The sequence below is a fragment of the Trichosurus vulpecula genome, chromosome 3 (assembly GCF_011100635.1).
Source record: "Trichosurus vulpecula isolate mTriVul1 chromosome 3, mTriVul1.pri, whole genome shotgun sequence".
NCBI lineage: Eukaryota > Metazoa > Chordata > Mammalia > Diprotodontia > Phalangeridae > Trichosurus > Trichosurus vulpecula.
The window spans coordinates 113819066-113843484 of NC_050575.1; the positions used below are offsets into that span (position 1 = coordinate 113819066).

General features: G+C 43.0%; 1 protein-coding gene across 1 annotated transcript; it reads left to right on the forward strand.

Moving 5' to 3' along the window:
• The first annotated feature begins 761 nt into the window (after positions 1–761).
• Positions 762–4427, forward strand: LOC118842171 (beta-defensin 15-like). The gene is made up of 2 exons (XM_036749789.1): positions 762–819; positions 4057–4427. The coding sequence occupies exons 1-2, from the start codon at positions 762–764 to the stop codon at positions 4425–4427; spliced, it is 429 nt and encodes a 142-aa protein (XP_036605684.1).
• The last annotated feature ends 19992 nt before the right edge of the window (positions 4428–24419 follow it).

Here is a 24419-nt window from a genome sequence, read left to right on the forward strand (position 1 = left end):
AGTTTTGGACAGAAGGTAAGAGGAAGCTGCAGGGCACTGAGTGCCTCAGGGTGTCAGGGAGAGGTTTTAAGGAGGAAGGCTTCAATGGAGCCCACTGGGAGTCAGCACCAACAAATCTTCCAATTTTGTCCTGGGCAGAAAGAGCTGGTTCTTATATTGCTTTCCTGAAATGCTCTGTGTCTTTTCAATTTAATTGATGAGAACTGGAGATCAAAGATGGTGGGGAAACCAAGTTCTCATATTCTGGTGGAGGGATGTTTATAAGAGAAAGAGTCAATGAATATGCACAATTTTTCCACTCTGACAAGGACTTGGACATGGGAAGGAAATAGTCCAGCAAGAGCTTTGGCTTTAGATTCAAAGGATGCAGGTTCGAATACAGACCTGGCAGAAATCACTTCTGTCCTCAGGGTCTCAGTTTCCTCCTCTGCAGGAAGATAATTAGCAAGGTCTCTCCTAGCTAAAAAATCTATGTTTCTATAACTTAACTACATTGACTGCAGTTTATGGCTCCCTTGGCAGTGTTGGAGACAGAGCTTAGAACCCAAGGGACACCTAATCGAGGTCACTGATCAATGGGCATTCTGACCTAATGTAACAACTCTGGGCAGCACAGAATTCTGCTCCGTCTTTGGTTCAGCACCCCTGGCCCAGCCCCACTGAGGAGGGTAATAAATGCTGGAGCTCCAATCCCCAGCACACAGGGTGCTCTCTCAGTTCTCCATTAGCCCTGCTGGCCCTCTCTCCAGGGGACGCCAGCCATGAAGCTCTTTCTCCTGGCTTTTGCCATGATCTCATTTCTGCCACAGACAACCAAAGGTAACTTGGAATTATCACGAGGGAAGGAAGATAGCTGGGACTGGGTCATACTGAAGTCTTTGCAGGTGCTCATTTCTGTGGGATGGGACCATGGAATGAAGGCCAGGGTCATCAGGAAGCATTGAAATCCACCTATGAAGAGCAGAGATGCCCCTGGGATTACTCAAATGTCCCTATAGAGTCTAGACCAACATTTTGTCCTCTATGAGGACTTGGAGCGTCAGAAGAGGGTAATATTAAGCTGGTATAAGATGGTATGGTAAATTAGAAAGAACTGTAGATTTGGAGGGAGAAGACCTGAATTCAAAGGTTGACTTTGTCGTCTGTGTAACCTTGGACATGGCCTCAGTTTCGCCATCAGTAAAATGACAGGGTTGGGACTAGAGTCTTTCCAAGGTCACTTAAGCTCTGTTTTTCTACTTGTGTAGGCTAGAATCAGCTTCAGACATCCTAACTTAGGAATTAAAAAACAAACTCTCCTCTAATGTAGTTAGAGTTTTAGCCTGCACCCCAATGTGCTATAAGTTTACTCTCCTCTGTAGTAACTAGAACAGCTTTTTACTCTTCCTAAGAATACCTTGTGAAAAGGCCTTTGGTCTAGTGTTTTGGGTCATAGTGAACACAGGGACACCTGTCTCCATTCCCTTTGGGATTTTAACACAAATAGGTCATATCTGTTCTCAGTCTTCATGTCTCCAAACTGAAGGGTCCAGAAAACCCCAAGGTGCTGGCCAAGCCAGTAGAGGCAAGTCTGCATTGTCCACAGGACTAGCTAGAGCCAGTCCTAGGTTGGGGCCAGTGGGAAGAACCTGATGAGAAATGGTTATATAGAGAAAGGGAGAAGCAGGAGCCAAAGATGATTCTGAGCTTTTGATCCTGAATGACTGGGTGGAGGATGGTGCCATGATCAGACCTAGGCAAGTCAGCAGGGCCAAATGGCTTTCAGTGAAGTTGAAGCATTTGGTTGTAGAAGTGTTGTGTCTGAAGAACTGGTAGGGCATCCAGGTGGAAAAGATCTATGGGCTACTGCAGGGCTGTCCAACCTTGGGTTTTTGTTGAAACAATAGACAATATATTTTGATTTGCCATTTTAGTGAGAGCTCTGGGGTAGCTCAGACTCTTTTAATAAAGTATTTATGTAAATTTCTATGCTTGTGGGGATTCTGAATAAATCACACTGCAGGCTGCATTTTGGGTAGTCCTGGGCTACTGGAAGTGTGAGCCTGGGAAAGGAGATTTGGGAGTCATCCTAATAGAGATTAAAGGTGAAGAGTGAATTATAGCGAGTGGAGAAATAGAGCCTTTCAGATATGCCTATTCATACATAACTTACATCAAATTGCTTACCATCTTAGGGAGAGGGAGGGGAGACAGAGAGAGTGAGAGGAAGAAAGTTTGGAACTCAAAATTTAAAAAAAATGTAAAACAATGTCTTCTCATGTAGTTGGAACAAAATACTAGCTAAAAGATGAAATCAACCAAACAAAAGGGGATATGCCCACATTTGGGAGACAGGAGGAGGAGGAACCAAGAACAGAGAAAGAGTTAGAAAGTGATGCAGGAAAGTGATGTGGGAAAGTGCAGTGAGAACCAAGGGAGCTGATAGGAGTTTCAAGATGAAGAGCATAACCGACATTATTGAAGACAATACAATGGTCAAGCAGAATGAAGAGAGAGAAAAGGGCATGGGTGTCTGGGAAGAAGGACCTCTATCATTAGTGGACATAGGAGTAAGTATGTACTCCAAATCTCAATTTATCCAGGAAAGTCTTTGACTGATTGCTCATTTAACCCCTAGCTGTCTTGGCTGAGCAGATATTTTAAAATCCTGCATTACGTTCTGGGACAGAGGAAGATGGGAGTGGCAGAGTGAGCAGGGATATTATGCAGCCTGAGTCAGAGACTCCTCCCATCTCAGTGGACCTGTTCTTCTTTACTTAGGAACCCCAGGGGCTCCCAAATAAGAGGAATTAGGGGAATCATAGACCATAGAATCTGATTTAGAAAGGGAAATGAGGCCTCAGAGGACAGCTAGTTCAACCCCCTAATTAGAGCCATACCCCACCTACTCCAAGTCCTTACACTTTTCTACAAATGAGGCTCAGGGAGATATGCTCACTTGCCCAAGATCACAGAGTGTCAGAACCAGAATCTGAACCCATGTCTTTGAACTCCAGAGCCAGCATTCTTTCTCCCATACTGTGCTACCTCCCTTAGATCATAGAAGCTTAGTTTTCTTTCAGTGCTAAAAGGTACCTTAGGAATTTTCTAGTTCAACATTCTCCTGCTCCCCCCTGCTTTTTTATAGATGAAGAAACAGAAGCCTAGAGAGGTTAAGTGTATTTCCTCCAATCACACAGGCAATGAGTCAAAGAGCTGGAATTTGAGCCCAGTCCTCTGACTCTTAAGTAGGACCCTTTTCACTGTACCGTTTAGACGTTGACAGCTCTTCCGATTATCTTCTCTCCCTCCACCCCCCAAATTTGGAGCTGGTCCACGTGAAGAAGCCTTGTTAGCTGGGAATCTCCTCCTAGGACTCTAATTAGCATTCAAAGGAATACATCTGGGAATGGGGCAGCTAGGTGGCCCGGTGTTCAAATCCAACCTCAGATACTTCCTAGCTGCATGACCCTGGGCACGTTTAACCCTATTTATTTTCATTTCCTCATCTGTAGAATGAGCTGGAGAAGGAAATGGCAAACCACGTCTTGTCAAGAAAATCCCTAATGGGGTCTGAAGGACTAAACAACATTTTCTGGGGTCTTATTTCCTGAACGTATGAACTGGGCAGATATTTAAAAGCTTCCTTTGCATTTGTGGGGACAGAAGGATAGCGAAGGGTTGAGAGCTCAAGATATTCCTCTCCATCTTCTCACCTGCTCTGGGGCTGCTGGGGGAGATAGGAGGATTCGGGTGTTCTGGATGGTCTGTCTAGTTGGCGGTTCCAAAGTGGGGGAGAATCTGAAAGGCTGGGAAGTGATTTCCCCTTTCTCGCGAACACAAGCTTCTTCTCTCATCCCCTTCCTCATTTTACTGCTTTGCTCTGTTACCATCCTCCCCCCCTACCTCCAAGCCAGATTTCACCTCCTCTCCCGGTCCACACTCCTGGTGCTGACATCCCTCTGAACTGGTGTTTGGGATTACAGCGGCCCAGAGCCAACGGCCCCCCAGGGCAGGCTCTACGCCCCCCATTACGAGGCGCCCCTATTCATTCTGAACTCTCTCCTATCTGCACAGGTGGCTGGGGAGAAAAAAAATGCTTTGACAATGTGGGACGCTGTCGGAGTTCGTGCAAGAGTAAGGAGAGCGAGCATTCTACGTGTCCCAATAAGAAAAAATGCTGTGTGCCCACGGATAAGCTCCCGAAGGATGCGGAAAAGACAGGGGGCGACGGCGCGGCTGCCTCAGGAGCAGGAGCACCTCCCAGTGCAGGAGCCTTGACCCCACCACCAGCAGGTGCAGCCCCCGCTGCGGCCCCAGCCCCGGCTGCCGCCCCAGCCCCCGCCGCAACACCGGCAGCCGCAGAAGCCCCTCCCGCAGAAGCCGCCCCAACAGAAGCCGCTCCCGCAGAAGCCGCCCCCACTGAGGCACCACCTGAGGGCGAATGAGGAATAAGGAGTAAGGAATGTTTGAGAGCTCCGGTTGCCTCCTCCCGATACCCGATCGGGGTACCTGTTCATCTCTGCGTTCCAATAAAGCATTCGAGACAATCTCCTGTGTGTTGTCAGTCATCCACGCACAATATATATATATATATAATATATATATAATATATATTATATATATATATGTATGTATGTATGTATTTTAAATCAAGTCCTTGATAAGTATATCGATCAGGCAGGCAGCTCTGCAGGAATGCTACTCATAGAAGGAGGGTTGGCTGGAACGGGAGAGAGTAGGAAGAGAATCATGGTCCAGGCTGAGTCCCGGGGGTGGGCATTATATAGCCTTACCCAGAGCTTGTGGGTTTATGGACTCGTGTTCTTAAGAGCAACCAGTGGTTTTTGCACAGGAAACTGCAACCCCCTCGCAGAAGGCCTTCAAACCAGGGGATGAGGAGGTCAAGACTGTGCTCTCTAGTTCCCATTCCTGACCAAGGTTCTTTTCAGGGACCGAGGGAACTTAATGAGGTAAGGACTGAAAAGGCTTAAAGGCAAACAGCCATTTTACTGAGGCCTGTGGCCTGAACTGAATTCTGTGCCCTCTTCCATGAGGGAAATATTGATCATGGAGGACCTAAGCCCAGGGAAACTCTGCTTTTGCTCAGCTTTCTGTGGATAGGATGTGCCTGGGTTGTCGAGGCTATCTAAGGGTAACTATATGGCCTTGAGTCCCCCAGAGATACCTGGAAATCACAGAAGGAACATGACCCTGAGGTCCCTGGAATGCCACTAATTGGCATAATGTGGCATATTCACAAATTGAAATGTGACCTTGGGCAAGTCACTTAACCTCTGGCATATAGTAGGTCATATACAAATGGTTATTCTCCAATACCCCCTTTCTCAGTCATACTTTTGGAAAACTATCGATGCTCATTTTCTCTTCTCTCATGCTTTAAATCTTTGTAATTTGGCTTCCCACTTTATCACTCAACTGAAACTACTCTCTCTAAAGCTGGGAATGATGAAATTTAGGAATTGCCAAATCTGATGCCCTCCTCTCAGTCCACATTGGATGGCTATTCTCTCCTGTAGAGACTCTTTCTTCTCTGGGGTTTGTCCTCTTGGTAAGTTCTTCCTGGATCCTCTATTTTGGCTCTGCTTCTGACTTTCTCAACTTTGCCACCATACCCCCACAGGTGTATCCCTCCCCCTCACACACACTCTTCAGCTCCCTTTTGTGTGCTATCTTGTCCCACTGGAATGTAGGCTCCTTGAACAAAGGAAAAGGAAAAGGACTCATAGGTACAAAAATATTTATAGCAGCTTTTTTTTTATGGAGGCAAAGAATTGGAAACTGAAGGGATGCCCATTAATTAGGGAATGGCTGAACAAGTTGTGGCATACGAACATGATGGAATACTAATGTGCTGTAAGAAATGATGAAGGGAATGGTTTCAGAAAATCTTGCAAAGACTTGTATAAACTGATGCAGAGTGAAGTGAGCAGAACCATGATACACAGTAGTACAGCAATATTGTAAAGACAATCAACTGTGACAGACTTAGTAACTCTGATCACTACAGTGTTCCACCACAAATCCAAAGGATTCATGATATAAAAATGCTATGTACACCCCTGACTTCTGAGTGAAGATTGAAGCCCATTTTTTCTTTCTTTTTTGTGTTTTGAAAAAGTGTGGCATAAAAAGTTCAAGAGACAAAATTTCTGGGTAATTAATAATTTTATTAATCATTTCTAGCAAATGATTAATAAAAGTGGTCAGTGGCACTCTTGAATGCCAAAGAGCCTTCATGGAACCCATTCAACACTTACAGGCCCTGGGAAGAGTGGGTGTTCCTTAGGGTGGCAATCAACTCTGATTGGTTAACAATTAATGAGTGAATGAATATAACCATAAGTGGACCCACTAGCCGCTAGAGTTGGCGGGGGGGGGGGGGGGGGGGGGGGGGATTGGGGAAGAGCAACATGACTTTGATTATTCTTGCTCCCAGACCACCCCCAGGCTTGGGCAATCTAGGCAAAGTATTTACTCCCACCCCTGCCTGATTAGAACACAAGGGCCTTTCCCACTTGGCTGAGGTCTGAATAAGATTGAAGAGAAAGTTAATCCAATATTAATATCAGCAATGTGCTTCAGAGGGTGGCTTGGCCTAGTAGAGAATGAAGATCTAGGAAGGGAAAAACACCTGGATCTTCTCAGTCATCGGTAATTTAATTATCATTTCTCCCAGAAGGTAATGCAGAAATTTGTTCTGCATGATTCTATATCTATATTTATGTCTATGTGTATGTATATATATATATATATATATATATATATATATCTTTGTAATAGATTTTGTTTTTCTTAATTTTTAACGGAGTGAGGGAAAGAATTTGGAAATTAAGAGTCTTTTTTCTTTAACATACAAGAGCATATAGCTTTCTTAAGGGCAGGAACTCTTTCTTTTTGCCAGTAGTATTTGTATGGCATTGCTTAGCTCAGTACCTTGCTTTGCTGCTACTCTCTCTTGATTCTCTTTCTGCCTGTCTGACTGCTCCTTTGTGGGATCATCTATATTATGCTCAGTAACTGCTGGTGTATTCAGGGCTCTCTTTAGTTTTCTGTCTACACTGTCTCTCTTTTGATCTCATTATCACCTATGGATTTAATCAGTATCTCTAAACATATGAAGACCATATCCCTATGTCCAGAGCCGGTCTTTCTCTTGGACTCCATTCCCACGTTACTGTTATTGTTGTTATCTAGCCCTTCAGTCTTATTTAACTCTGTGACCCAGGGAGCCATAGCATGCCAAATACTACTGTCCATGGGGTTTTCTTGGCAAAGATACTGAAGTCATCTGCTGTTTGCTTCTGCAACGAATTAAGGCAAACAGAGTTTAACTGACTTGGCCAAGGTCACACAGATACTAGGTGTCTGAGGCCAGATTTTAACTCAGGTCTTCCTAACTGCAGGCCTAGCATTCTATCCACTGAGCCATTTAGTAACCTCCTATTAGACATTTCAGACTGGATGTTCTATAAATATCTCAAATTCAGCATAAAAGTCAAAAGATATGAAGAGGCAGTTCCCAGAGAGGAAAAGAACTCTATTAATAACCATATGAAAAAATGCTCCAACTATCTACTATTAAGAGAAAGACAAATTAACATAATTCTGAACTCCCACTTCTACCTATCAATTTGGCAGAGATTACATGTCTTTCCTTTTCCAATCAAGCTGGATGTATCCTCACTTGTCAGCCTCATCTTGATGGAATCTTATTAAAACTTGTCCAGCCCAAGTAGTCTAAGTTCCTCATGGGCCTCATTGAACAGCAGGCATGGCCTGGTTTGACCAAACAATGTGGTCACATACCACAGGACCCCAGACTTAATATCCTAGCTTCCTCATATATGCCTTGCTGCCCCACTATAACAGCAGGCATGTCCATGTGATGGAACCCCAGCCACTGCCTCTAGCTAGCCACTGCCCCCAGACTCATTCCTCATAGTTCTCATAGAAACAGCAGGTGTGTCCATGCACTCAATCATAACCACATCCATCTAATCTCAGGACAACAGTAACCAGCCTATCAGATATCAGCACCACCAGAATGCCTGAGCGAGATACAGACCCCAAAACAGTAGAAGGGACTTTCCCTAAATAGGCTCCTGAGCAGTAATAGCAAAAGCTGGGTGAATGTATGACATAGAGAGGCTTATTATAATATCATTATCATATATACATGCCCTCCCCATAGCTTGTCCTGTAGGCATTGTGGGTAATCTCATGGGCATTTCCTCCAAGGCTGAGACCCCTCCCCTATTACCTAATCCTTTGACAAATCACTCCTGCCTTTTTAATATTCATAAATTCATAATTTCTGTTGTATAATCAGCATCATTGCACTACAAAATTGCCTGTCTTTTTTTCCTGGAGCTGCTGCTTACTTCTTGGAAGTCAGCCTGCTTCCTGAGTGGCATTAACACTCAATAAATGCCTTTTCTTGGCTTGGAGATGGTTTGATTCTGTGAATTCTTTTGAGATGACCCCAGAACACACCATGAAACCACAGCAATTTCACAGAAGTCCCCTTCATGTACCTTAAGCTCCAACTGAACAGGCATGCTTTGTTCCTCCCTGCTCTGTTGCCCTCAACTGGAAACTCTACACCCCCCACCATCTCTCAGCCATTTTCCCTTTTTGAAGTCCTTTGGGACTCAGTTCAAATGTTGCTCCTCTCACCAAGTCTCCATCAACTATATCAATAATTATCTAGTCAGCAGTCTTTTGTTTCTACTACTCATATGACACCAATCACAGTGGTGTTACAGAGAACAAGAGTCCAAACTGAAAAAATTTAGAAAGAAGTTTATTAAATTGTCCAGCAGAGGGGAGAACTGGAAAAAGGGTGCCCAGTGTCTGCAAGTTACATATCATATGGGGTTCAAAGAAAGAAACAAGGAAACAGTAGCTGATTGGCCAGCATGGAGACAGTTTCCAGACAAGACATCCAGGTTGCTTGAGATGTTTGTAGTGGGAGAAAACTCCTTACATTAATCTTTGGATCCGAGAGGTTTCTGGTCAGCATAAGCAAAAGTACTGAGTTAAGCATTAACCAAATCTGGTCTCTAAGCACCAGTTCTGGTTTCTCAGCCAGGCAGGGCTAGATTCACACAATGCTATCAAGTTTTCCCACAGTTTCCCCCATTTTGAGTTTTATGCCCAACATTCTTATACTAGTGGAAGCACAGTTGCAGAGGCAGTTAGCTAGGGTAGGGTTTAAAATAACCCAAATCAGTAGAAGCATCTCCTTCATTAACTATCCTATCAAGAGTTTGATAGAAGTCTTTTAAGGAATGATTAGGGACCAGGGTGATGGCAACCCATAGCCAGAGGGACCAAATTGAGTAAGCATCAGGAGCTGTAAGTCAGGTCACTTAGACTTGCTCTGGAAAACAAGTACATTTCACAATACAGGGAGATTTCCCAGATACTGGAAGAACACATATGTCCATGAATATCACAAAAAGTTAAAAAAGAACACAAAAAGAGAAATCACAGGGCCATGCTTCCTTCAATGTCATAGACATTAAACAAACTTAGTTAAGCAGAGTTATAACTTCATACATCAGCTAAGGAAATAAACCTAGTTAAGCAGACTGTATAGGGAAACTAAGTCAGGTTACAGATTAAACTGCATTTAATCATCTTAGTTCATCTTGGGTCTTAGCTGTCCTTTGTAAAGTGGGAAACACTTTCTCCTGGAATATCTGGACTAAGCCTTATCCACAGCCTATAGCTATGGAGGCATGTGTTACTTATATTTGATTTTCCAGTAACTAATTCATGTGGTGAAAACCAGTACAAACCTTATGGGGATAACCTCATGCTTGTCCTTTTGTCATTGTCCTGTATGGAAATATTGGAAAACCAAACATCATACATATAACAGTATTTTGTGAACATTCACTCAGAACTCAGGAAAACACTCACTACTGTAAGTTTTGAGGGTGACAGATATCAATATCTGAAAAGATGGCATATTAACTCCTAGTGCCTAAATAAAATCTTTAAGTCTGGGATCTATCAATACCAAGTTGGCTTGAAGATGTAATTTCAACATATAGTATTCCAGGACCCACTTTCATAATTTTCATAAACAATGGCCAAACAACCTGTTGGGTAAAAATCACTCTTTATCAAATAAATTTGTAACCTGTTTACTTTAGCAGTGAGAGACCCTAGCTTCTCATTAAACCACTTCGTTATTTTAGAATTTCATATCATTCTTTCAGCAACTCCTTTCACAGAGTTAATAAGATTTTGTTGTTGTTCAGTTGCGTCCAACCCTTTGTGATCCCCTTTAGAGTTTTCTTGGCAAAGATACTGGAATGGTTTGCCATGTCCTTCTCCAACTCATTTTGCACAGGAGGAACAGAGGCAAACAGGGTTAAGTGACTTGCCCAAGGTCACACAACTAGTAAGTAAGAGTCTGAGGTCAGATTTGAACTCATGAAGGATGAGACTTCCTGATTCTAAACCCAGTGCTCTATCTACTGTGTCACCTGCTTTGTGACCTCACTAAAGCTGAAGATCTAGCAGACTGAAAATCTGACAAGTCCCCAAAGAACTTTTCACATATTTGCAAGGTCTGTGATACTTTCCCAAACTCTAAGTAATTACATGGTTATTAATAATTTTAAGCAAAATATACCCAAATACTTTACACTTTTTAAAAATACCATAATTCTAACATTTTCTATCAAAAGAGGAGTTAATTTTCCAACAATTCAATTGTATCACCTGCTCAGCATCATTTTTCAAGTTCACAGCATTTCTTATACAACGATTTCCCCCAAAATCACAGTGTAAGAGAAATTAGGTGAACAATAATTTAAATAATTTTATGGATTTTTGTGGTATGTTTTAAATACTACAAAACCTTCTGCAATCAATTAATATCAGTTAATTTGAATGCATTTCTGAATTATCTTACAGAGGAAATCACTTCATCCATCTGTCAATGTGGCATTCTCTATTAACCACATTCAAAAGACCAATATACAGTAAATTAGACTTTTGGTTCTTATACATGCAGTTCCATATATTTTCCATTAAGGTCTGATCCACCTATCAAGGGTTAAACATCACAGTTATCTTAATAGGAGAACACAAACCCTTTTAGTGAGCACACATTATAATTTAATTTTAGAATAAATTCATATCAAACCTGGATTTACAATCACAAATGGCATAATTCCAAATCTCAGTTTTCTTAGCGATCATTAGCTGCCAGCACCTTGAATTATATAGCCCAGTGCTTTCAGCAAGCTCCATTGCAGAGATTTATCATGGCAGTCTCGCATTCTTTTTCTTCTTAAAATATTTCAGCATATAAAAAAATCTTCAACCCATAATTTGCAAATTTGCCGCAAACATATTACATTTCTATTACAAAGTTAGTCTCTAGTTAGTTTACAATGCCATCTATTTCTACAACCCAGGAAAAAGTTGTCCTTTCTTTGCTTATCTAACTTTATCTCTGTAACCCTAACCTAGCTAGGACTAAAATGAGAGAGAAAATACCTTGCAGTTTTACCCCCTAAAACTTTACCTCCCACTGAATGTAAGTTTCTGCTTACACGAATGGAGAATTAGGTATCATATTAGAGAAACCTGGGAGAACTATTTCAAGTATGAAAGTTCATTAACCTTCCCTAGCATTCTAAACTCTCTGGCTACAGGGTTTTTGTTGTTGTTTTTTCAACACAGCAGTCTTTATAACTGGCTGTTTTTTCTCCTTAGATATTTTTCAAGGTACCTGAAACCACAAACCACACTAGACATGACACATGTCAAACGTTTTCCTGAGAAGCTTTTCCCATAACCATTTATCTTATACTATGATTATGTGACTTGAAGACCACTCTTTCCAAAGAGGCTGGAGTGGAGGAGTAGATAGTGGAAGAATATAGCTGAATGAGAATGAGAAGGAGGGGAGCAGGGGAAACTCTCATCAAATGGTCTCTTTTTGGGAGTGAACTATGAGGTGAGAGCTTGTTCTGTGAGGATGTAGGAAAGGGGTGCCATGGGAGGCTTGAGGAGAGATGAGGAGGTTTGGAATAGTTGCTGTGGAGTATGGGAGAGTACCAGCAGCAGGGTGAGTATATGATGAAGTAATTGACACAAAAAGACACAAACATGGGGCTAGGTGAATCGTATACTCTGGCTATAGACTGATTTTAATGGGGACATAGACAATCTTTTATACAGGTTAATTGCTGAGTCATTCTGACTTCTCAGGAAAGTACAATGAAGTAATGGTTAACATATTTTTTATCTTCTTGTTCCTGGGAATGAGATGCTAGTCTTCCCCAATGGCTAACCAAATTGAAAGATTTCAGTTCTTTTCCATACAGGTAATCACATTGAAAGATTTCAGTTCTTTCCCATGCAGGTAGCAGCCGCGAAGGTGGGTATTCTCTGCCACAACTTCTTATCCTTAGATAGCATTTGTCCTGCATAGACCCAACCTCAAATGGCCTTGCCTAGCAGAGACCTAGGAGGCTGTCTTGCAGAGGTCTAAGAGGCCTAACTACTAACCAGGATATAGCTGGCTCCCCACAGGAGAGCAAATCAGTTAGGGAGGAGCAGAACATTTGAGTTACTGTAGTGAGACCCAGTTGAGATCAGATAGCATAAAATGGTGGTGGTCTTAGTCATTGTGTACTCAGGTGATTGAACAAGACTTGGACCTGGGAGGGAGATAATCCAGCAAGATCTTTGGCTTTAGATTCAAAGGATGCAGGCTCCAATGCAGACCTGGCAGAAAAAACTTCTGTCCTCAGGGTCTCAGTTTCCTCCTCTGCAGGAAGATGATTAGCAAGGTCCCTCCTAGCTCAAAAATCTATGCTACTATAACTGACTACAATAACCGTAGTTTTTGGCTCCCCCAACAGTGTTGAAGATGGAGCTTAGAACTCAAGGGACACCTAATCGAGGTCACTGATCAATGGGCATTCTGATCTAATGTAACAACTCTGAGCAGCACAGAATTCTGCTCCGTCTTTGGTTCAGCACCCCTGGCCCAGCCCTGCTGAGGATGGCAATAAATGCTGGAGCTCCAAACCCCAGCACACAGGGTGCTCTCTCAGTTCTCCATTAGCCCTGCTGGCCCTCTCTCCAGGGGACACCAGCCATGAAGCTCCATCTTTTGGCCTTTGCCATGATCTCATATCTGGCACAGATAACCCAAGGTAACCTGGAACTATCTTGAGGGAAGGAAGATAGCTGGGAATGGGTCATACTGAAGTCATTGCAGGTGCTCCTTTCTGTGGGATGGGACCATGGGATGAAGGCCAGGGCCATCTGGGAGCATTGAGATCCACCTATGAAGAGCAGAGATGCCCCTGGGATTACTCAAATGTCTCTATAGAGTCTAGACCAACATTTTGTCCTCTATGAGGACTTGGAGCGTCAGAAGAGGGTAATATTAAGCTGGTATAAGATGGTATGGTAAATTAGAAAGAACTGTGGATTTGGAGGGAGAAGACCTGAATTCAAAGGTTGACTTTGTCCCCTGTGTGACCTTGGATATGGCCTCAGTTTCGCCATCAGTAAAATGACAGGGGTGGGACTAGAGTCTTTCCAAGGTCACGTAAGCTCTGTTTTTCTACTTGTTTAGGCTAGAATCAGCTTCAGACATCCTAACTTAGGAATTAAAAAACAAACTCTCCTCTAATGTAGTTAGAGTTTTAGCCTGCACCCCAATGTGCTATAAGTTTACTCTCTTATGTAGGAACCAGAACAACTTTTTACTCTTCCTAAGAATACCTTGTGAAAAGGCCTTTGGTCTAGTGTTTTGGGTCATAGTGAACACAGGGAGACCTGTCTCCATTCCCTTTGGGATTTTAACACAAATAGGTCATATCTGTTCTCAGTCTTCATGTCTCCAAACTGAAGGGTCCAGAAAACCCCAAGGTGCTGGCCAAGCCAATAGAGGGAGGTCTACATTGTCCACAGGACTATCTAGAGCCAGTCCTAGGATGGGGACAGGGGGAAAATCTGATGGGAAAGGGGTGTATAGAGAAAGGGAGAAGCAGGAGCCAAAGATGACTCTGAGCTTTTGATCCTGAATGACTGGGTGGAGGATGGTGCCATGATCAGACCTAGGCAAGTCAGCAGGGCCAAATGGCTTTCAGTGAAGTTGAAGCATTTGGTTGTAGAAGTGTTGTGTCTGAAGAACTGGTAGGGCATCCAGGTGGAAAAGATCTATGGATCACTGGAAGTGTGAGCCTGGGAAAGGAGATGTGATAGTCATCGTCATAAAGATAAAAGGTAAGAGTGAATTATAGAGAGTGGAAAAATTGTGCCTTTCAGATTTGCCTATTCATATATAACCTACATCAAATTGCTTACCATCTTAGGGTGGGGTAGGTGAGAGAGAGTAAGAGAGAGAGAGAGAGAGAGAGAGAGAGAGAGAGAGAGAGAGAGAGAGAAAATTTGGACCTCAAAATTTCAAAAAATGAATGTTAAAAATTGTCTTCTCATGTAATTGGGGAAAAAATACTAGCTAAAAGATAAAAACAAACAAACAAATAAAAGGAGATATGCCCACATTTTGGAAGACAGAAGGAGGAGGAACCAAGAGCAGAGAAAGAGTTATAAAGTGATGTAGGAAAGTACAGTGAGAACCAAGGGAGATGATAGGAGTTTCAAGATGAAGAGCATAACCGACATTATTAAAGACAATAGAATAGTCAAGGAGAATGAAGACAGAGAAAAGGGCATGGGTGTCTGGGAAGAAGGGCTTCTGCTGTTAGTGAACATAGGAGCAGGTATGTACTCCAAATCTTAATACAATTTATCCATGAAAGTTTGATTGATCACTCTGAGAAGTCATTTAACTCCTAGCTGTCTTGGCTGACAGATATTTTAAAATCCTGCATTACATTCCTGGGAGAGAGGAAGATGGGAGAGACAGAGTGAGCAGGGATATTGTGCAGCCTGAGATAGAGACTCCTCCCCTCCCAGGGCCCCTGTTCTTCTTTCCCACACAGGGGCTTCTAATTCAGAGGAACTAGGGGAATCATAGACCATAGAATCTGATTTAGAAATGCAGGGAGGTCTCAGAGGCCATCTAGTCCAACCCCCTTATTAGAACCATACCTCACCTACTCCAGGACCATACACTTTCCTGCAAATGAGGAAACTGAGGCTCAGGGAGATATGTTCACTTGCTCAAGATCACAGAGTGTCAGAGCCAGGATCTGAACCCATGTCTTTTGACTCCAGAGCCAGTATTCTTTCTCCCATATTGTGCTACCTCCCTTAGATCATGGAAGCTTAGTTTTCTTTCAGTGCTAAAAGGTACCTTAGGAATTTTGTAGTTCATCATTACCCCGTTCCCCCTTGCTTTTTATAGATGAAGAAATAGAAGCCTAGGGAGGTTAAGTGTATTTCCTCCAATCACACAGGCAATGAGTCAAAGAGCTGGGATTTGAACCCAGTCCTCTGACTCTTAAGTAGGACCCTTTTCACTGTACTATTTTGACCAGGGGCCTTAGCTGACAGCCCTTCCGATTATCTTCTCTCCCTCCAACCCCCCAAATTTGGAGCTGGTCCATGTGAAGAAGTCAAGTTAGCTGGGAATCTCCTCCCAGGGCTCTAATTAGCATTCAAAAGGAAAACATCTGGGAATGGGGCAGCTAGGTGGCCCGGTGTTCAACTCCAGCCTCAGACACTTTTCAGCTGCGTGACCCTGGGCACATTTAACCCTGTTTACTTCCGTTTCCTCACCTGTAGAATGAGCTGGAGAAGGAAATGGCAAACCTCTGCTTGCTACGAAAATCTCAAATGGGGTCACGAAGAGTCGGACACAGCTGAACGACTAAACAACATCTTCTGGGGACTTACTTCCTGAGCGTATGGATTGGGCAGATATTTAAAAGCCTCCTTTGCATTTTGTGGGGACAGAAGGATAGGGAGGGGTAGAGAGCTCAAGATATTCCTCTCCATCTTCTCACCTGCTCTGGGGCTGCTGGGGGAAATAGGAGGATTCAGGTGTTCAGAATGGTCCCTGTCTAGCTGGTGGTTCCGAAGCGGGGGAAAATCTGAAAGGTTGGGAGGTGATTTCCCCTTTCTCGCGAACACAAGCTTTTTCTCTCATCCCCTTCCTCATTTTACTGCTTTGCTCTCTTACCATCCTCCCCGCCTACCTCCAAGCCAGATCTCCCCTCCTCTCCAGGTCTGCACTCCTGGTGCTGACATCCCTCCCAGCTGGTGTTTGGGATTACAGCGGCCCAGAACCGATGGCCCCCCAGGGAAGGCTCTACTTGTCCCATTCCGAGGCGCCCCGATTCACTCTGGGCTCTCTCCTTTCCCTGCACAGGTGGTTGGGAAGAGAAAAAAATGCTTGAATAGCATAGGAATCTGTCGTAGTCAGTGCAGGAGTGACGAGAAGGGGTCTGCTACGTGCCCAAGGACAAGCTCGGCTTTTGTTTCTTCATCAATAAGATGGAAGAGTTCAAGGGTTCTACTATCGCGTCTACCCCTGCAGGAGCCTTGACTCCAGCATCAGGTCCAGAGTTGGCAGCCGCCGCTCCCGCCCCACCTCGGGCTGCTGCGCTCGCACCTGCACCTGAGGCTGCAGCCCCAGCCCCGCCTCCCCTCGCAACTCTGGCACCCGCAACTCTGGCACTCGCAGCCTCCCGCAGACGCTGCCCCAACTGATGCCCCCGCCGCCGCAGACGCCGCCGCCGCCCCCACTGAGGCACCACCTGAGGGCGAAAGAGGAATAAGGGGTAAAGAATGTCGGAGAGCTCAGGCTGCCTCCTCCCGGTACCCGATCGGGGTACCTGTTCATCTCCGAGTTCCAATAAAGCATTCGAGACGATCTCCTGTGTGTCGTCATTCATCCATGCACCATGTTTTTATCAAGTCCTTGATGACAGTATATCGATCAGGCAGCTCTGCAGGAATACTACTCACAGAAGGTAGGGGTGGGGGTGGAGGGCTGGCTGGGAAGCGAAGATAGTAGGAAGAGAATCAGGGTCCAGGCTGAGTCCCGGGGGTTCGGATTGTATAGCCATACCCAGAGCTCCTAGCCAGTGGGCTTATGGACTTGTGTTCTCCAGGGCAACCAGTGGCCTTTGCGCAGGAAACTGCAACCCCCTCGCAGAAGGCCTTCAAACTAGGGCATGAGGAGGTCAAGACTACTTTCTAGTTCCCATTCCTGACCAATGTTCTTTTCAGGGACCGAGGGAACTTAATGAGATAAGGACTGAAGAGGCTTAAAGGCAAACAGTCATTTCACTGAGGCCTGTGGCCCGAACTGAATTCTGTGCCCTCTTCCACAAGGGAAACTATGATCATGAGCCCAGGAAAACTCTGCTTTTGCTCAGTTTTCCGTGGATAGGATGTGCCTGGGTTGTCGAGGCTATCTAAGAGTGACTATATGGCCTTGGATGGCCATATACCTGGCCTGGAAATACTGTAGATACCTGGAAATCCCAGAAAGAACATGACCCTGAGGTCTCTGGAATGCCACTAAATGGCATCATGTGGCATATTCAAGAATTTAAAAATGACCTTGGGCAAGTTACTTAACCTCTGTGATTTCTCTTATGAAAAATAAAGAGAATATGATTGACTAGTAACCAAGGGCCCTTCCAGCTGTAATACTCTACAAAGAATTCTTTTTAAAAAAAATCAATTGTCTTTGTTTTTATTTTTTTACACATCTTCAAAATTTCCCCCAGCAGTCTTCTCTTTCTCCCTCTGGTAGAACCATCCCATATAACAAATAATATTTATTAAAGACAAAAATAAGAAAAAAGAACAGAAATATTTAATAAAACTGATTGATAAAAGTCCAAAAATAATTGTGATTCACTACACTCGTGGACCTCCCACTTCTAGAAAAGGGTGGGAAAGAGCTGTCTTCTCATATCTCTTCTTTGGACCTGTGTTTGTTTGTTGTTATTTTGCAACATTTATTTGTGAGGTTTTTTTGGGGAGTGGATCAGGGGGTTATCCTTTCACTTTCCATTGTTGTAGTCACTGTGTATATTGGCTTCCTGGCTCAGTTAACGTTGTATTGTTTCTGTTCATGCAGATCTTTCCAGGCTTCTTGGTATTCATCCTATTCAAAGTTTCCTACAGCACGACAATTTTCCATTACATTAGTGTGCCTCCAGTTTATTCAGTCATTCCCCAATCAATGGGCATCTACTTTGTTTCCAATCCTTTACTGTTTCAACAAGTGCTGCTACGGCTATTTTGGTGAGAAAGTCCAAGTAGCCCCATGGTATTGGTGTTCTTTTGATCTCTAGGTAGAAAGTATCCAACAGTCCAGCTATGTGGGGGTACTGATCAGGGCTGTACTCAACTCACTGTGACCCCATGTTTATCAGTACAGATCCACAGGTTGCAAGGCAAAGTTTAACTGAGGTCAGAATCAGAAGGACCATATCCTTTCTCACCAAAATGAGTTGATTGGTGGAGTTTGCTTCTAAAATCAAACTCCAGATGGTTCCGGACCATTTGTATCTCTCAGACTGACAACCATTTGGCCCAGAGGTGATCCAAGAACTGTAAGGGAACTTAGTAGTTCTATACTGAACTCCCTGCTCTTACAGTTGAAGAGACTTGGCAGGGTTTTACTGGTAAATTTTTAACAACTGGCTCTGAAAAAAAAAAAATGGACCCGTGAGATATCAAATGAGATGTTTATAAAGTGCTCAACACAGTGCCTGGCACACAGTAGGTGATTAATAAGTGCTTCTTCCCTTTCCTTTCTTTCTCCTTCTCCACAATACACTTTTAAATTTAATCTGAATCATGCTACACATTATTAACATTTTCTCCATTGTTTTTTTAAAGTCTAGACAATCAATAAAACAATAAACAAAGCCCAATTTCTCTTGTTTGCCTATTAAAAATTTAATAATCAATTTGAATTGGCTCTAGCACACCCTGAAATTTACATCTCAGAAAGGTTAATTGATGCAGTCAAGGTCACACAATAAGTGGCAGTGCTGTTAAGATTCTAATCCAGGAGTCCTGATGTTAGACCTTAATAGTCTTTCTACCTAGTCTGACCATGTCGAATTCAAGTCCTTCCTGTCTAGGAAAAACAATACTACCTCCGTCATCCTCACTGTTGTCCACTTTTATCCACAGCCCTGGTAGAGACAATGTAAGATAGATTTTGTGGCTCTACAGGAAAACCAAATTTGACATTCTGGTTATATATGAACCCCCTTAATAAGAAGGTGGCACAGGAAGCAAAGTGAATCCTCCAGTTACCCTGGTTAAAGAAGATAACACTCCAGCTTAGAGTTAAGGGGTGGGCAGTAACAACTCAATTCAATTAAAAAATTGAAGCTGCAGAGCCCTGTGCCTAGGCATGAAGGAGATACAAAATTCAGATAGGCACAGTCTCTGCTTTCATGGATTTTACAATCTACTACATTGATGTGAGACCTACACAGAAAACTACCAGAGACAATATATTACATCGGTAGTATATATTAGAGAGGAATGAAGTGTTTTGTTTGCCACAAATCTTCTGAGAGGGGCAGTTTGTTACTGACTGGGGTATGCAGGCTGTATCTGGGGAAGGACATTACATGGGTCGAACACAGAGGTGGCACAAGAGTCCTGTATTTTGTATCTCTCTCATCTGATTGTAGGGAGTTAGGAAGAATTCCATAGGACTCACTGTACTTTATGCTCGGTGCCCACTTGACTTCTGGCCTTTGATCATGACCCCAGAACCTCTCCTGGAGTCATCCCCCATGGACTTTCAGGGTTACCTCCTGAAAAATGATAAAGGAATCCAAATTAATTTTTAGGCTCCTCCCACTTTCCATAAACCTCTCTCCTCTCCCTCCTGTTACCTGGGTCATCCACCTTTCCCAGGTCCCAATCTAGCCACACATCTCACTTACAATAAATGCCAGCTGAGGGCTTAATTGACAGTCAGGGGATCAATTAGTTTGAGTGTTTAAAGTGTGACCTGTGTTAGGATAGTCCATATTTTAAAAAGTAGTCTCTGGAAGACCTATGGAAGCATCTAATGGAGTAAAGCTTGAATGGTAGAATGACAGATAGTGGAATCTATATTTCTGGACATAGGCCCTGCTTGGGACTCTCTACTGTGCTTGAATATGTCTGGTACTGGTCAAAGTAGAAATTCACTTGAACAGATTGACTTCATGTCCTCATGTCTTTCTCTTCTAGGTAATTTCTTTCTTCATTCCTTCTAGTTGTCCACATTCAGTCTTGTGTGAAGGCCACCAATGAAGGCGGAAAGAGCCTTGTCTCTACTGTAAAGGAGTTCATTTTAAATGGGAGAGGTAAGAAGTATCTGATCATAACTTAAGACCTTAAAGTACACTGGTCTGCAGATAGTAAATTCATCAAGGGTAAGGAGATATGTCATTTATCTCCTTCCATGATGTCTACCACAGAGACTGGGACTGGGAACACAGGGGAAACTCCATCAGTGTTACTGATCGAGATCTTCACTAAGGACCAGAGAATTCTGCTTCCTCTCTGATTCATTCTTCCTAGCCTGATTTTGCTGCAGAGGACATGCACAGGGGTGATCAGGCCATTCTCTGGTCAGTCAACAGTAGTTAATAAACATTTTTTAAACACCTTTATTTATTTATTTATTATTTATGTAATATATTTGTATATATAGATATTTATTTATTAAACAATGCCAAGCACAGCAAAATGCTGGGGATACAATTTGTTTTTGTTGTTGTTCAGTTGTTTTGGTTGTGTCTGACTCTTCATGATCCCATTTGGGATTTTCTTGGCAAAGATACTAGAGTGGTTTGTCATTTCCTTCTCCAGCTCATTTTACAGATGAGGAAACTGAGGCAAACAGACTTAAGTGACTTGACCAGGGTCACACAGCTAGTAAGTGTCTGAGGCCAGATTTAAACTATACACTATGCCACCTAGCTGCCCCTGGGGATAGAAAAGAAAGGCCAAAACATTTTTTAAACCCTAAGGGAAAAGAAAATGGAAGAGGTCTTTGGATTCATGAGTAAAGAAGAGCAAGCCATTAATTATGACACTCTGTGAGAGGTAGGATGGAGATCACTGCAATTCATTGAAACATATCAGAAAAGCTGCCCCCGACCTAGGTCCACTACATGGTCTATCCAGAATAAATCATGGAAACAAGTATTGGAGGGCAGTCAAACTTGTCTTTGGTGGAATTACCTCAACAGTCTAGAGACAGCCCCAAAGAACCTGAGTTGGTATTTAATCACCCACTATGACTCAGCTATCCAGGAATTTATTTAAACTCTTCTTGAATATTGTGAAAACTTCAGACACTTCCTGTGGTTCCTGTGGGGTACTAAATTGTCCAATCTGCAAGAAAAGCCACTGAGGCAGAGGTCCAAGTCAATAGCACTTTATTAAAGGGTCCATGGCTCCCTCTAATGAAGTGTGATCTGAGATGCCCCCTTCCTCCAGGGCCTTAGTTTTATAGTGCTTGATACCTAGACAATATAGATGAAGCAAACTAAAAATATACAATCTCCTTGGTTGATAGACCTTGCCCTTGACCCTCCAGGAAGGTCCACACAAAATACAGAATTTCATTGGTTGACAAATGGGCTAATGAGCAGACCTTGACAGACCTATCTTGACCTTTCAGGAGGTCCTGATGAGCACTACCATGGTCTGGTAAAAAGGCAGGCCACAGGACAGCAACCAGGGCCAGTTGTTGGTCAAGTGGTCATGGTCATCTCTCCATGTTGGGGAATAGAGGGATGACAAGGGATAGAGGGGCAACAAACATAGCTGGGAAATTTTCCATGTAATTGAGTCACCTCTGCTATGGTGGGCTTGTTTGCCATAACAAGGAAAAATAAGGGTGGAGGTCCTCTAATTAGTTTCCTATGATTAAGCAAGTGAACTTACAGTCTGTAGTTTGTAGCTCTAAGGCGTACTATCAGAACTTATAATCACCACCCCTGTGGAAGCATATCAAACTGATTAATGCTAACTGGAATAAAATAGGGGTCCAATTAATTTTCTATCACATCCCAAGAGTCATAAATTAACTCTCCAGCACGAGGAGTAAAACAACCTTTCAGCCATCCTAAAAACACCTGTTTTAAGCTAAAAAGATGGGCCCCTAGGTTTAGTATTCTGGGGTATGGCAAACACAATGACATCTCTCCCTCTATACCTCTTGAGATATTACTGAATGGGTCATTTCTCAGTCTTCATTTTCTAGTCCAGGGCTATCCAAAGTGTGCCCCTCAGGCTGCATGCGGCCTGCAGTGAGATTTTATGCGGCCTGCCTGTGTTTACTATGGCATGGAAATTGATATGAACGCTTTAACTAAAGCATTTGTGTTGATTTCTGTGCTTGTGGTGGACACAGGTGGGCCGCATGGGGGCGTATGGTCCCGTGTTTTGGACAGCCCTGTCCTAGACTGAAAGGTCCCCTAAAACTTAATTCATCAATATAGAGCTAGACAACTCTATAGAGTTGTATAGAATTTGGCCATTACTGTTAGGTTAAATTCAAGTGAGACCATGATCTTCCAATCCCATTTCCTACTTGTACATGCCACCCCTCTGGCCTCAGTATGTGCAAACCTGAATGTAGGGCAAACACAATACAAGCCAACCTAAGAGTAGGCTTTGATCCCCTTTTTAGAAATCTTTATCTACCTAGATTGCAAATTTATCTCTAAAATAACACTAGCCCGTCTCCTTTAGAAATGTGGACCCATCAGGATTATCTTCTCTTATGAAACTTATCTTTAAAAACAATGGAGCGGATTGAATCAGGTACCCATGCAAAACCTATGCCTTATATGTTATATAAACTCCTTTTGTCTCATTTTCCTGAGCTTGTCTGACTCATTAGGACAAACCTCTAACCAAGATTTTCTTTCAACAGGGTCCACAGGAACAGGCAAGGCCTTCCCAAGAGTAATGATGGGATAGAATTTTTACCAATGGAACTTGGTGACCAATGGGATATGGGACACCACAGAAAATCAGGAATCAATGATGACCCTGAGTATTTGAGCCTGTGAATTGTAGTGCCAGGGCAGCTAGGTGGCATAGTGGATAGAGTGCCAGGCCTGGAGTCAGGAAGACTCATCTTCCTGAGTTCAAATTCAGCCTCAGACACTTACTAGCTGTGTGACCCTGGGCAAGTCACTTAACCCTTGTCTCAGTTTCCTCATCTGTAAAATGAGCTGGAGAAGGAAATGGCAAACCGCTCCAGTATCTTTGCCAAGAAAATCCCAAGAGGGGTCACAAAGAGTCTGAAAAATGACTGAACAAAGAAAATTGTAGTGCTGGGAAATGAAACAGGTGAGTCAGGAAGGAGAATTGGTTTCAGGGGAAGATTTACTTATGTATATACATGTTGGCTCCCCCAAAAGCATGTAAATTCCTTGAAGTCAGAAACTATTTAATTTTTGTCATAGTGATCCACAAATAGTAGGCACCTAATAAATGTTTCTTGAATTGAACTAAATGATGAATTCAGTTTTAGATGTATTCAGTCTGAGGTGGGACCCAGATAAAACTTGATAAGGGAATTGTGAGAATGGGGCAGTAGAGAGATTTGAGATCATCTGCATAATAACACTGAGACCTGAAGAGGTGATAGTGGATAAAACACTAAGAGGGAAAGTTTGACAGATGAGAACCTTGGGGAAATGTCCACATTTGGGGAACCAGGGAAGGAGGCAGAGAAAAGGTGGTCAGTACTTTAGAAATTTCACTTAGACAGTACAGTGCCCTGAAGCCAAAAACATGGGGATTTCAAGAATGACAGGATAAATATTGTAAAAGGCACCAAAGAGATGAAGAATAAGGAGAAAAAGGCCATTACAGAGAGTGCACCAGCATAGCAGGATTTGTTATGGTCACCCCATTATGATGAAGTATCAGTTTTGAAAAGATGGTTCATTATCAAGAAAATAAAGATAGGGACTGGACTTGTGATTTTATTGGTATTGGGCAGGGGCAGGGAACCTGTGGCCTCATGGCCACATGTAGCCTTCTAGGTCCTCAAGTGCAGCCCTTTGACTGAATCCAAACTTCACAGAACAAATCCCCTTCATAAAAGGATTTGTTCTGTAAAACTTGGACTCAGTCAAAAGGCTGCACCCGAGGAAATCCTTCCTATCAATGCAGGTTGTCACCTTTTTTGCAATTTAGAGTCTTAGAGGGTTGTCTAGAGTAATATTTGCTTACATGTATTATACAAAGTCACAGAGCCAACATGTGTCAAAGGCACAAAGACCCCCTGGTCTTCTTGGCTCTGAGCTTGTTTTAGTAGCCACTACATCCTTCTTTTCAGTATCTTAAATCAAACTTTACTACTTCAATGAGTATCTACAACATGAAAACACAGATTATCATATCAATAAAAACATTTTAAAAATCATACATTATCCCAAAAGATGTAGAAAAGGCCT

Coding starts and splice junctions, on each gene's coding strand:
- LOC118842171 (XM_036749789.1), top strand. CDS start 762: ATGAAGCTCTTTCTCCTGGCTTTTGCCATGATCTCATTTCTGCCACAG. Junction 820..4,056: donor TCTGCCACAGACAACCAAAG/GTAACTTGGAAT, acceptor CTATCTGCACAG/GTGGCTGGGGAGAAAAAAAA.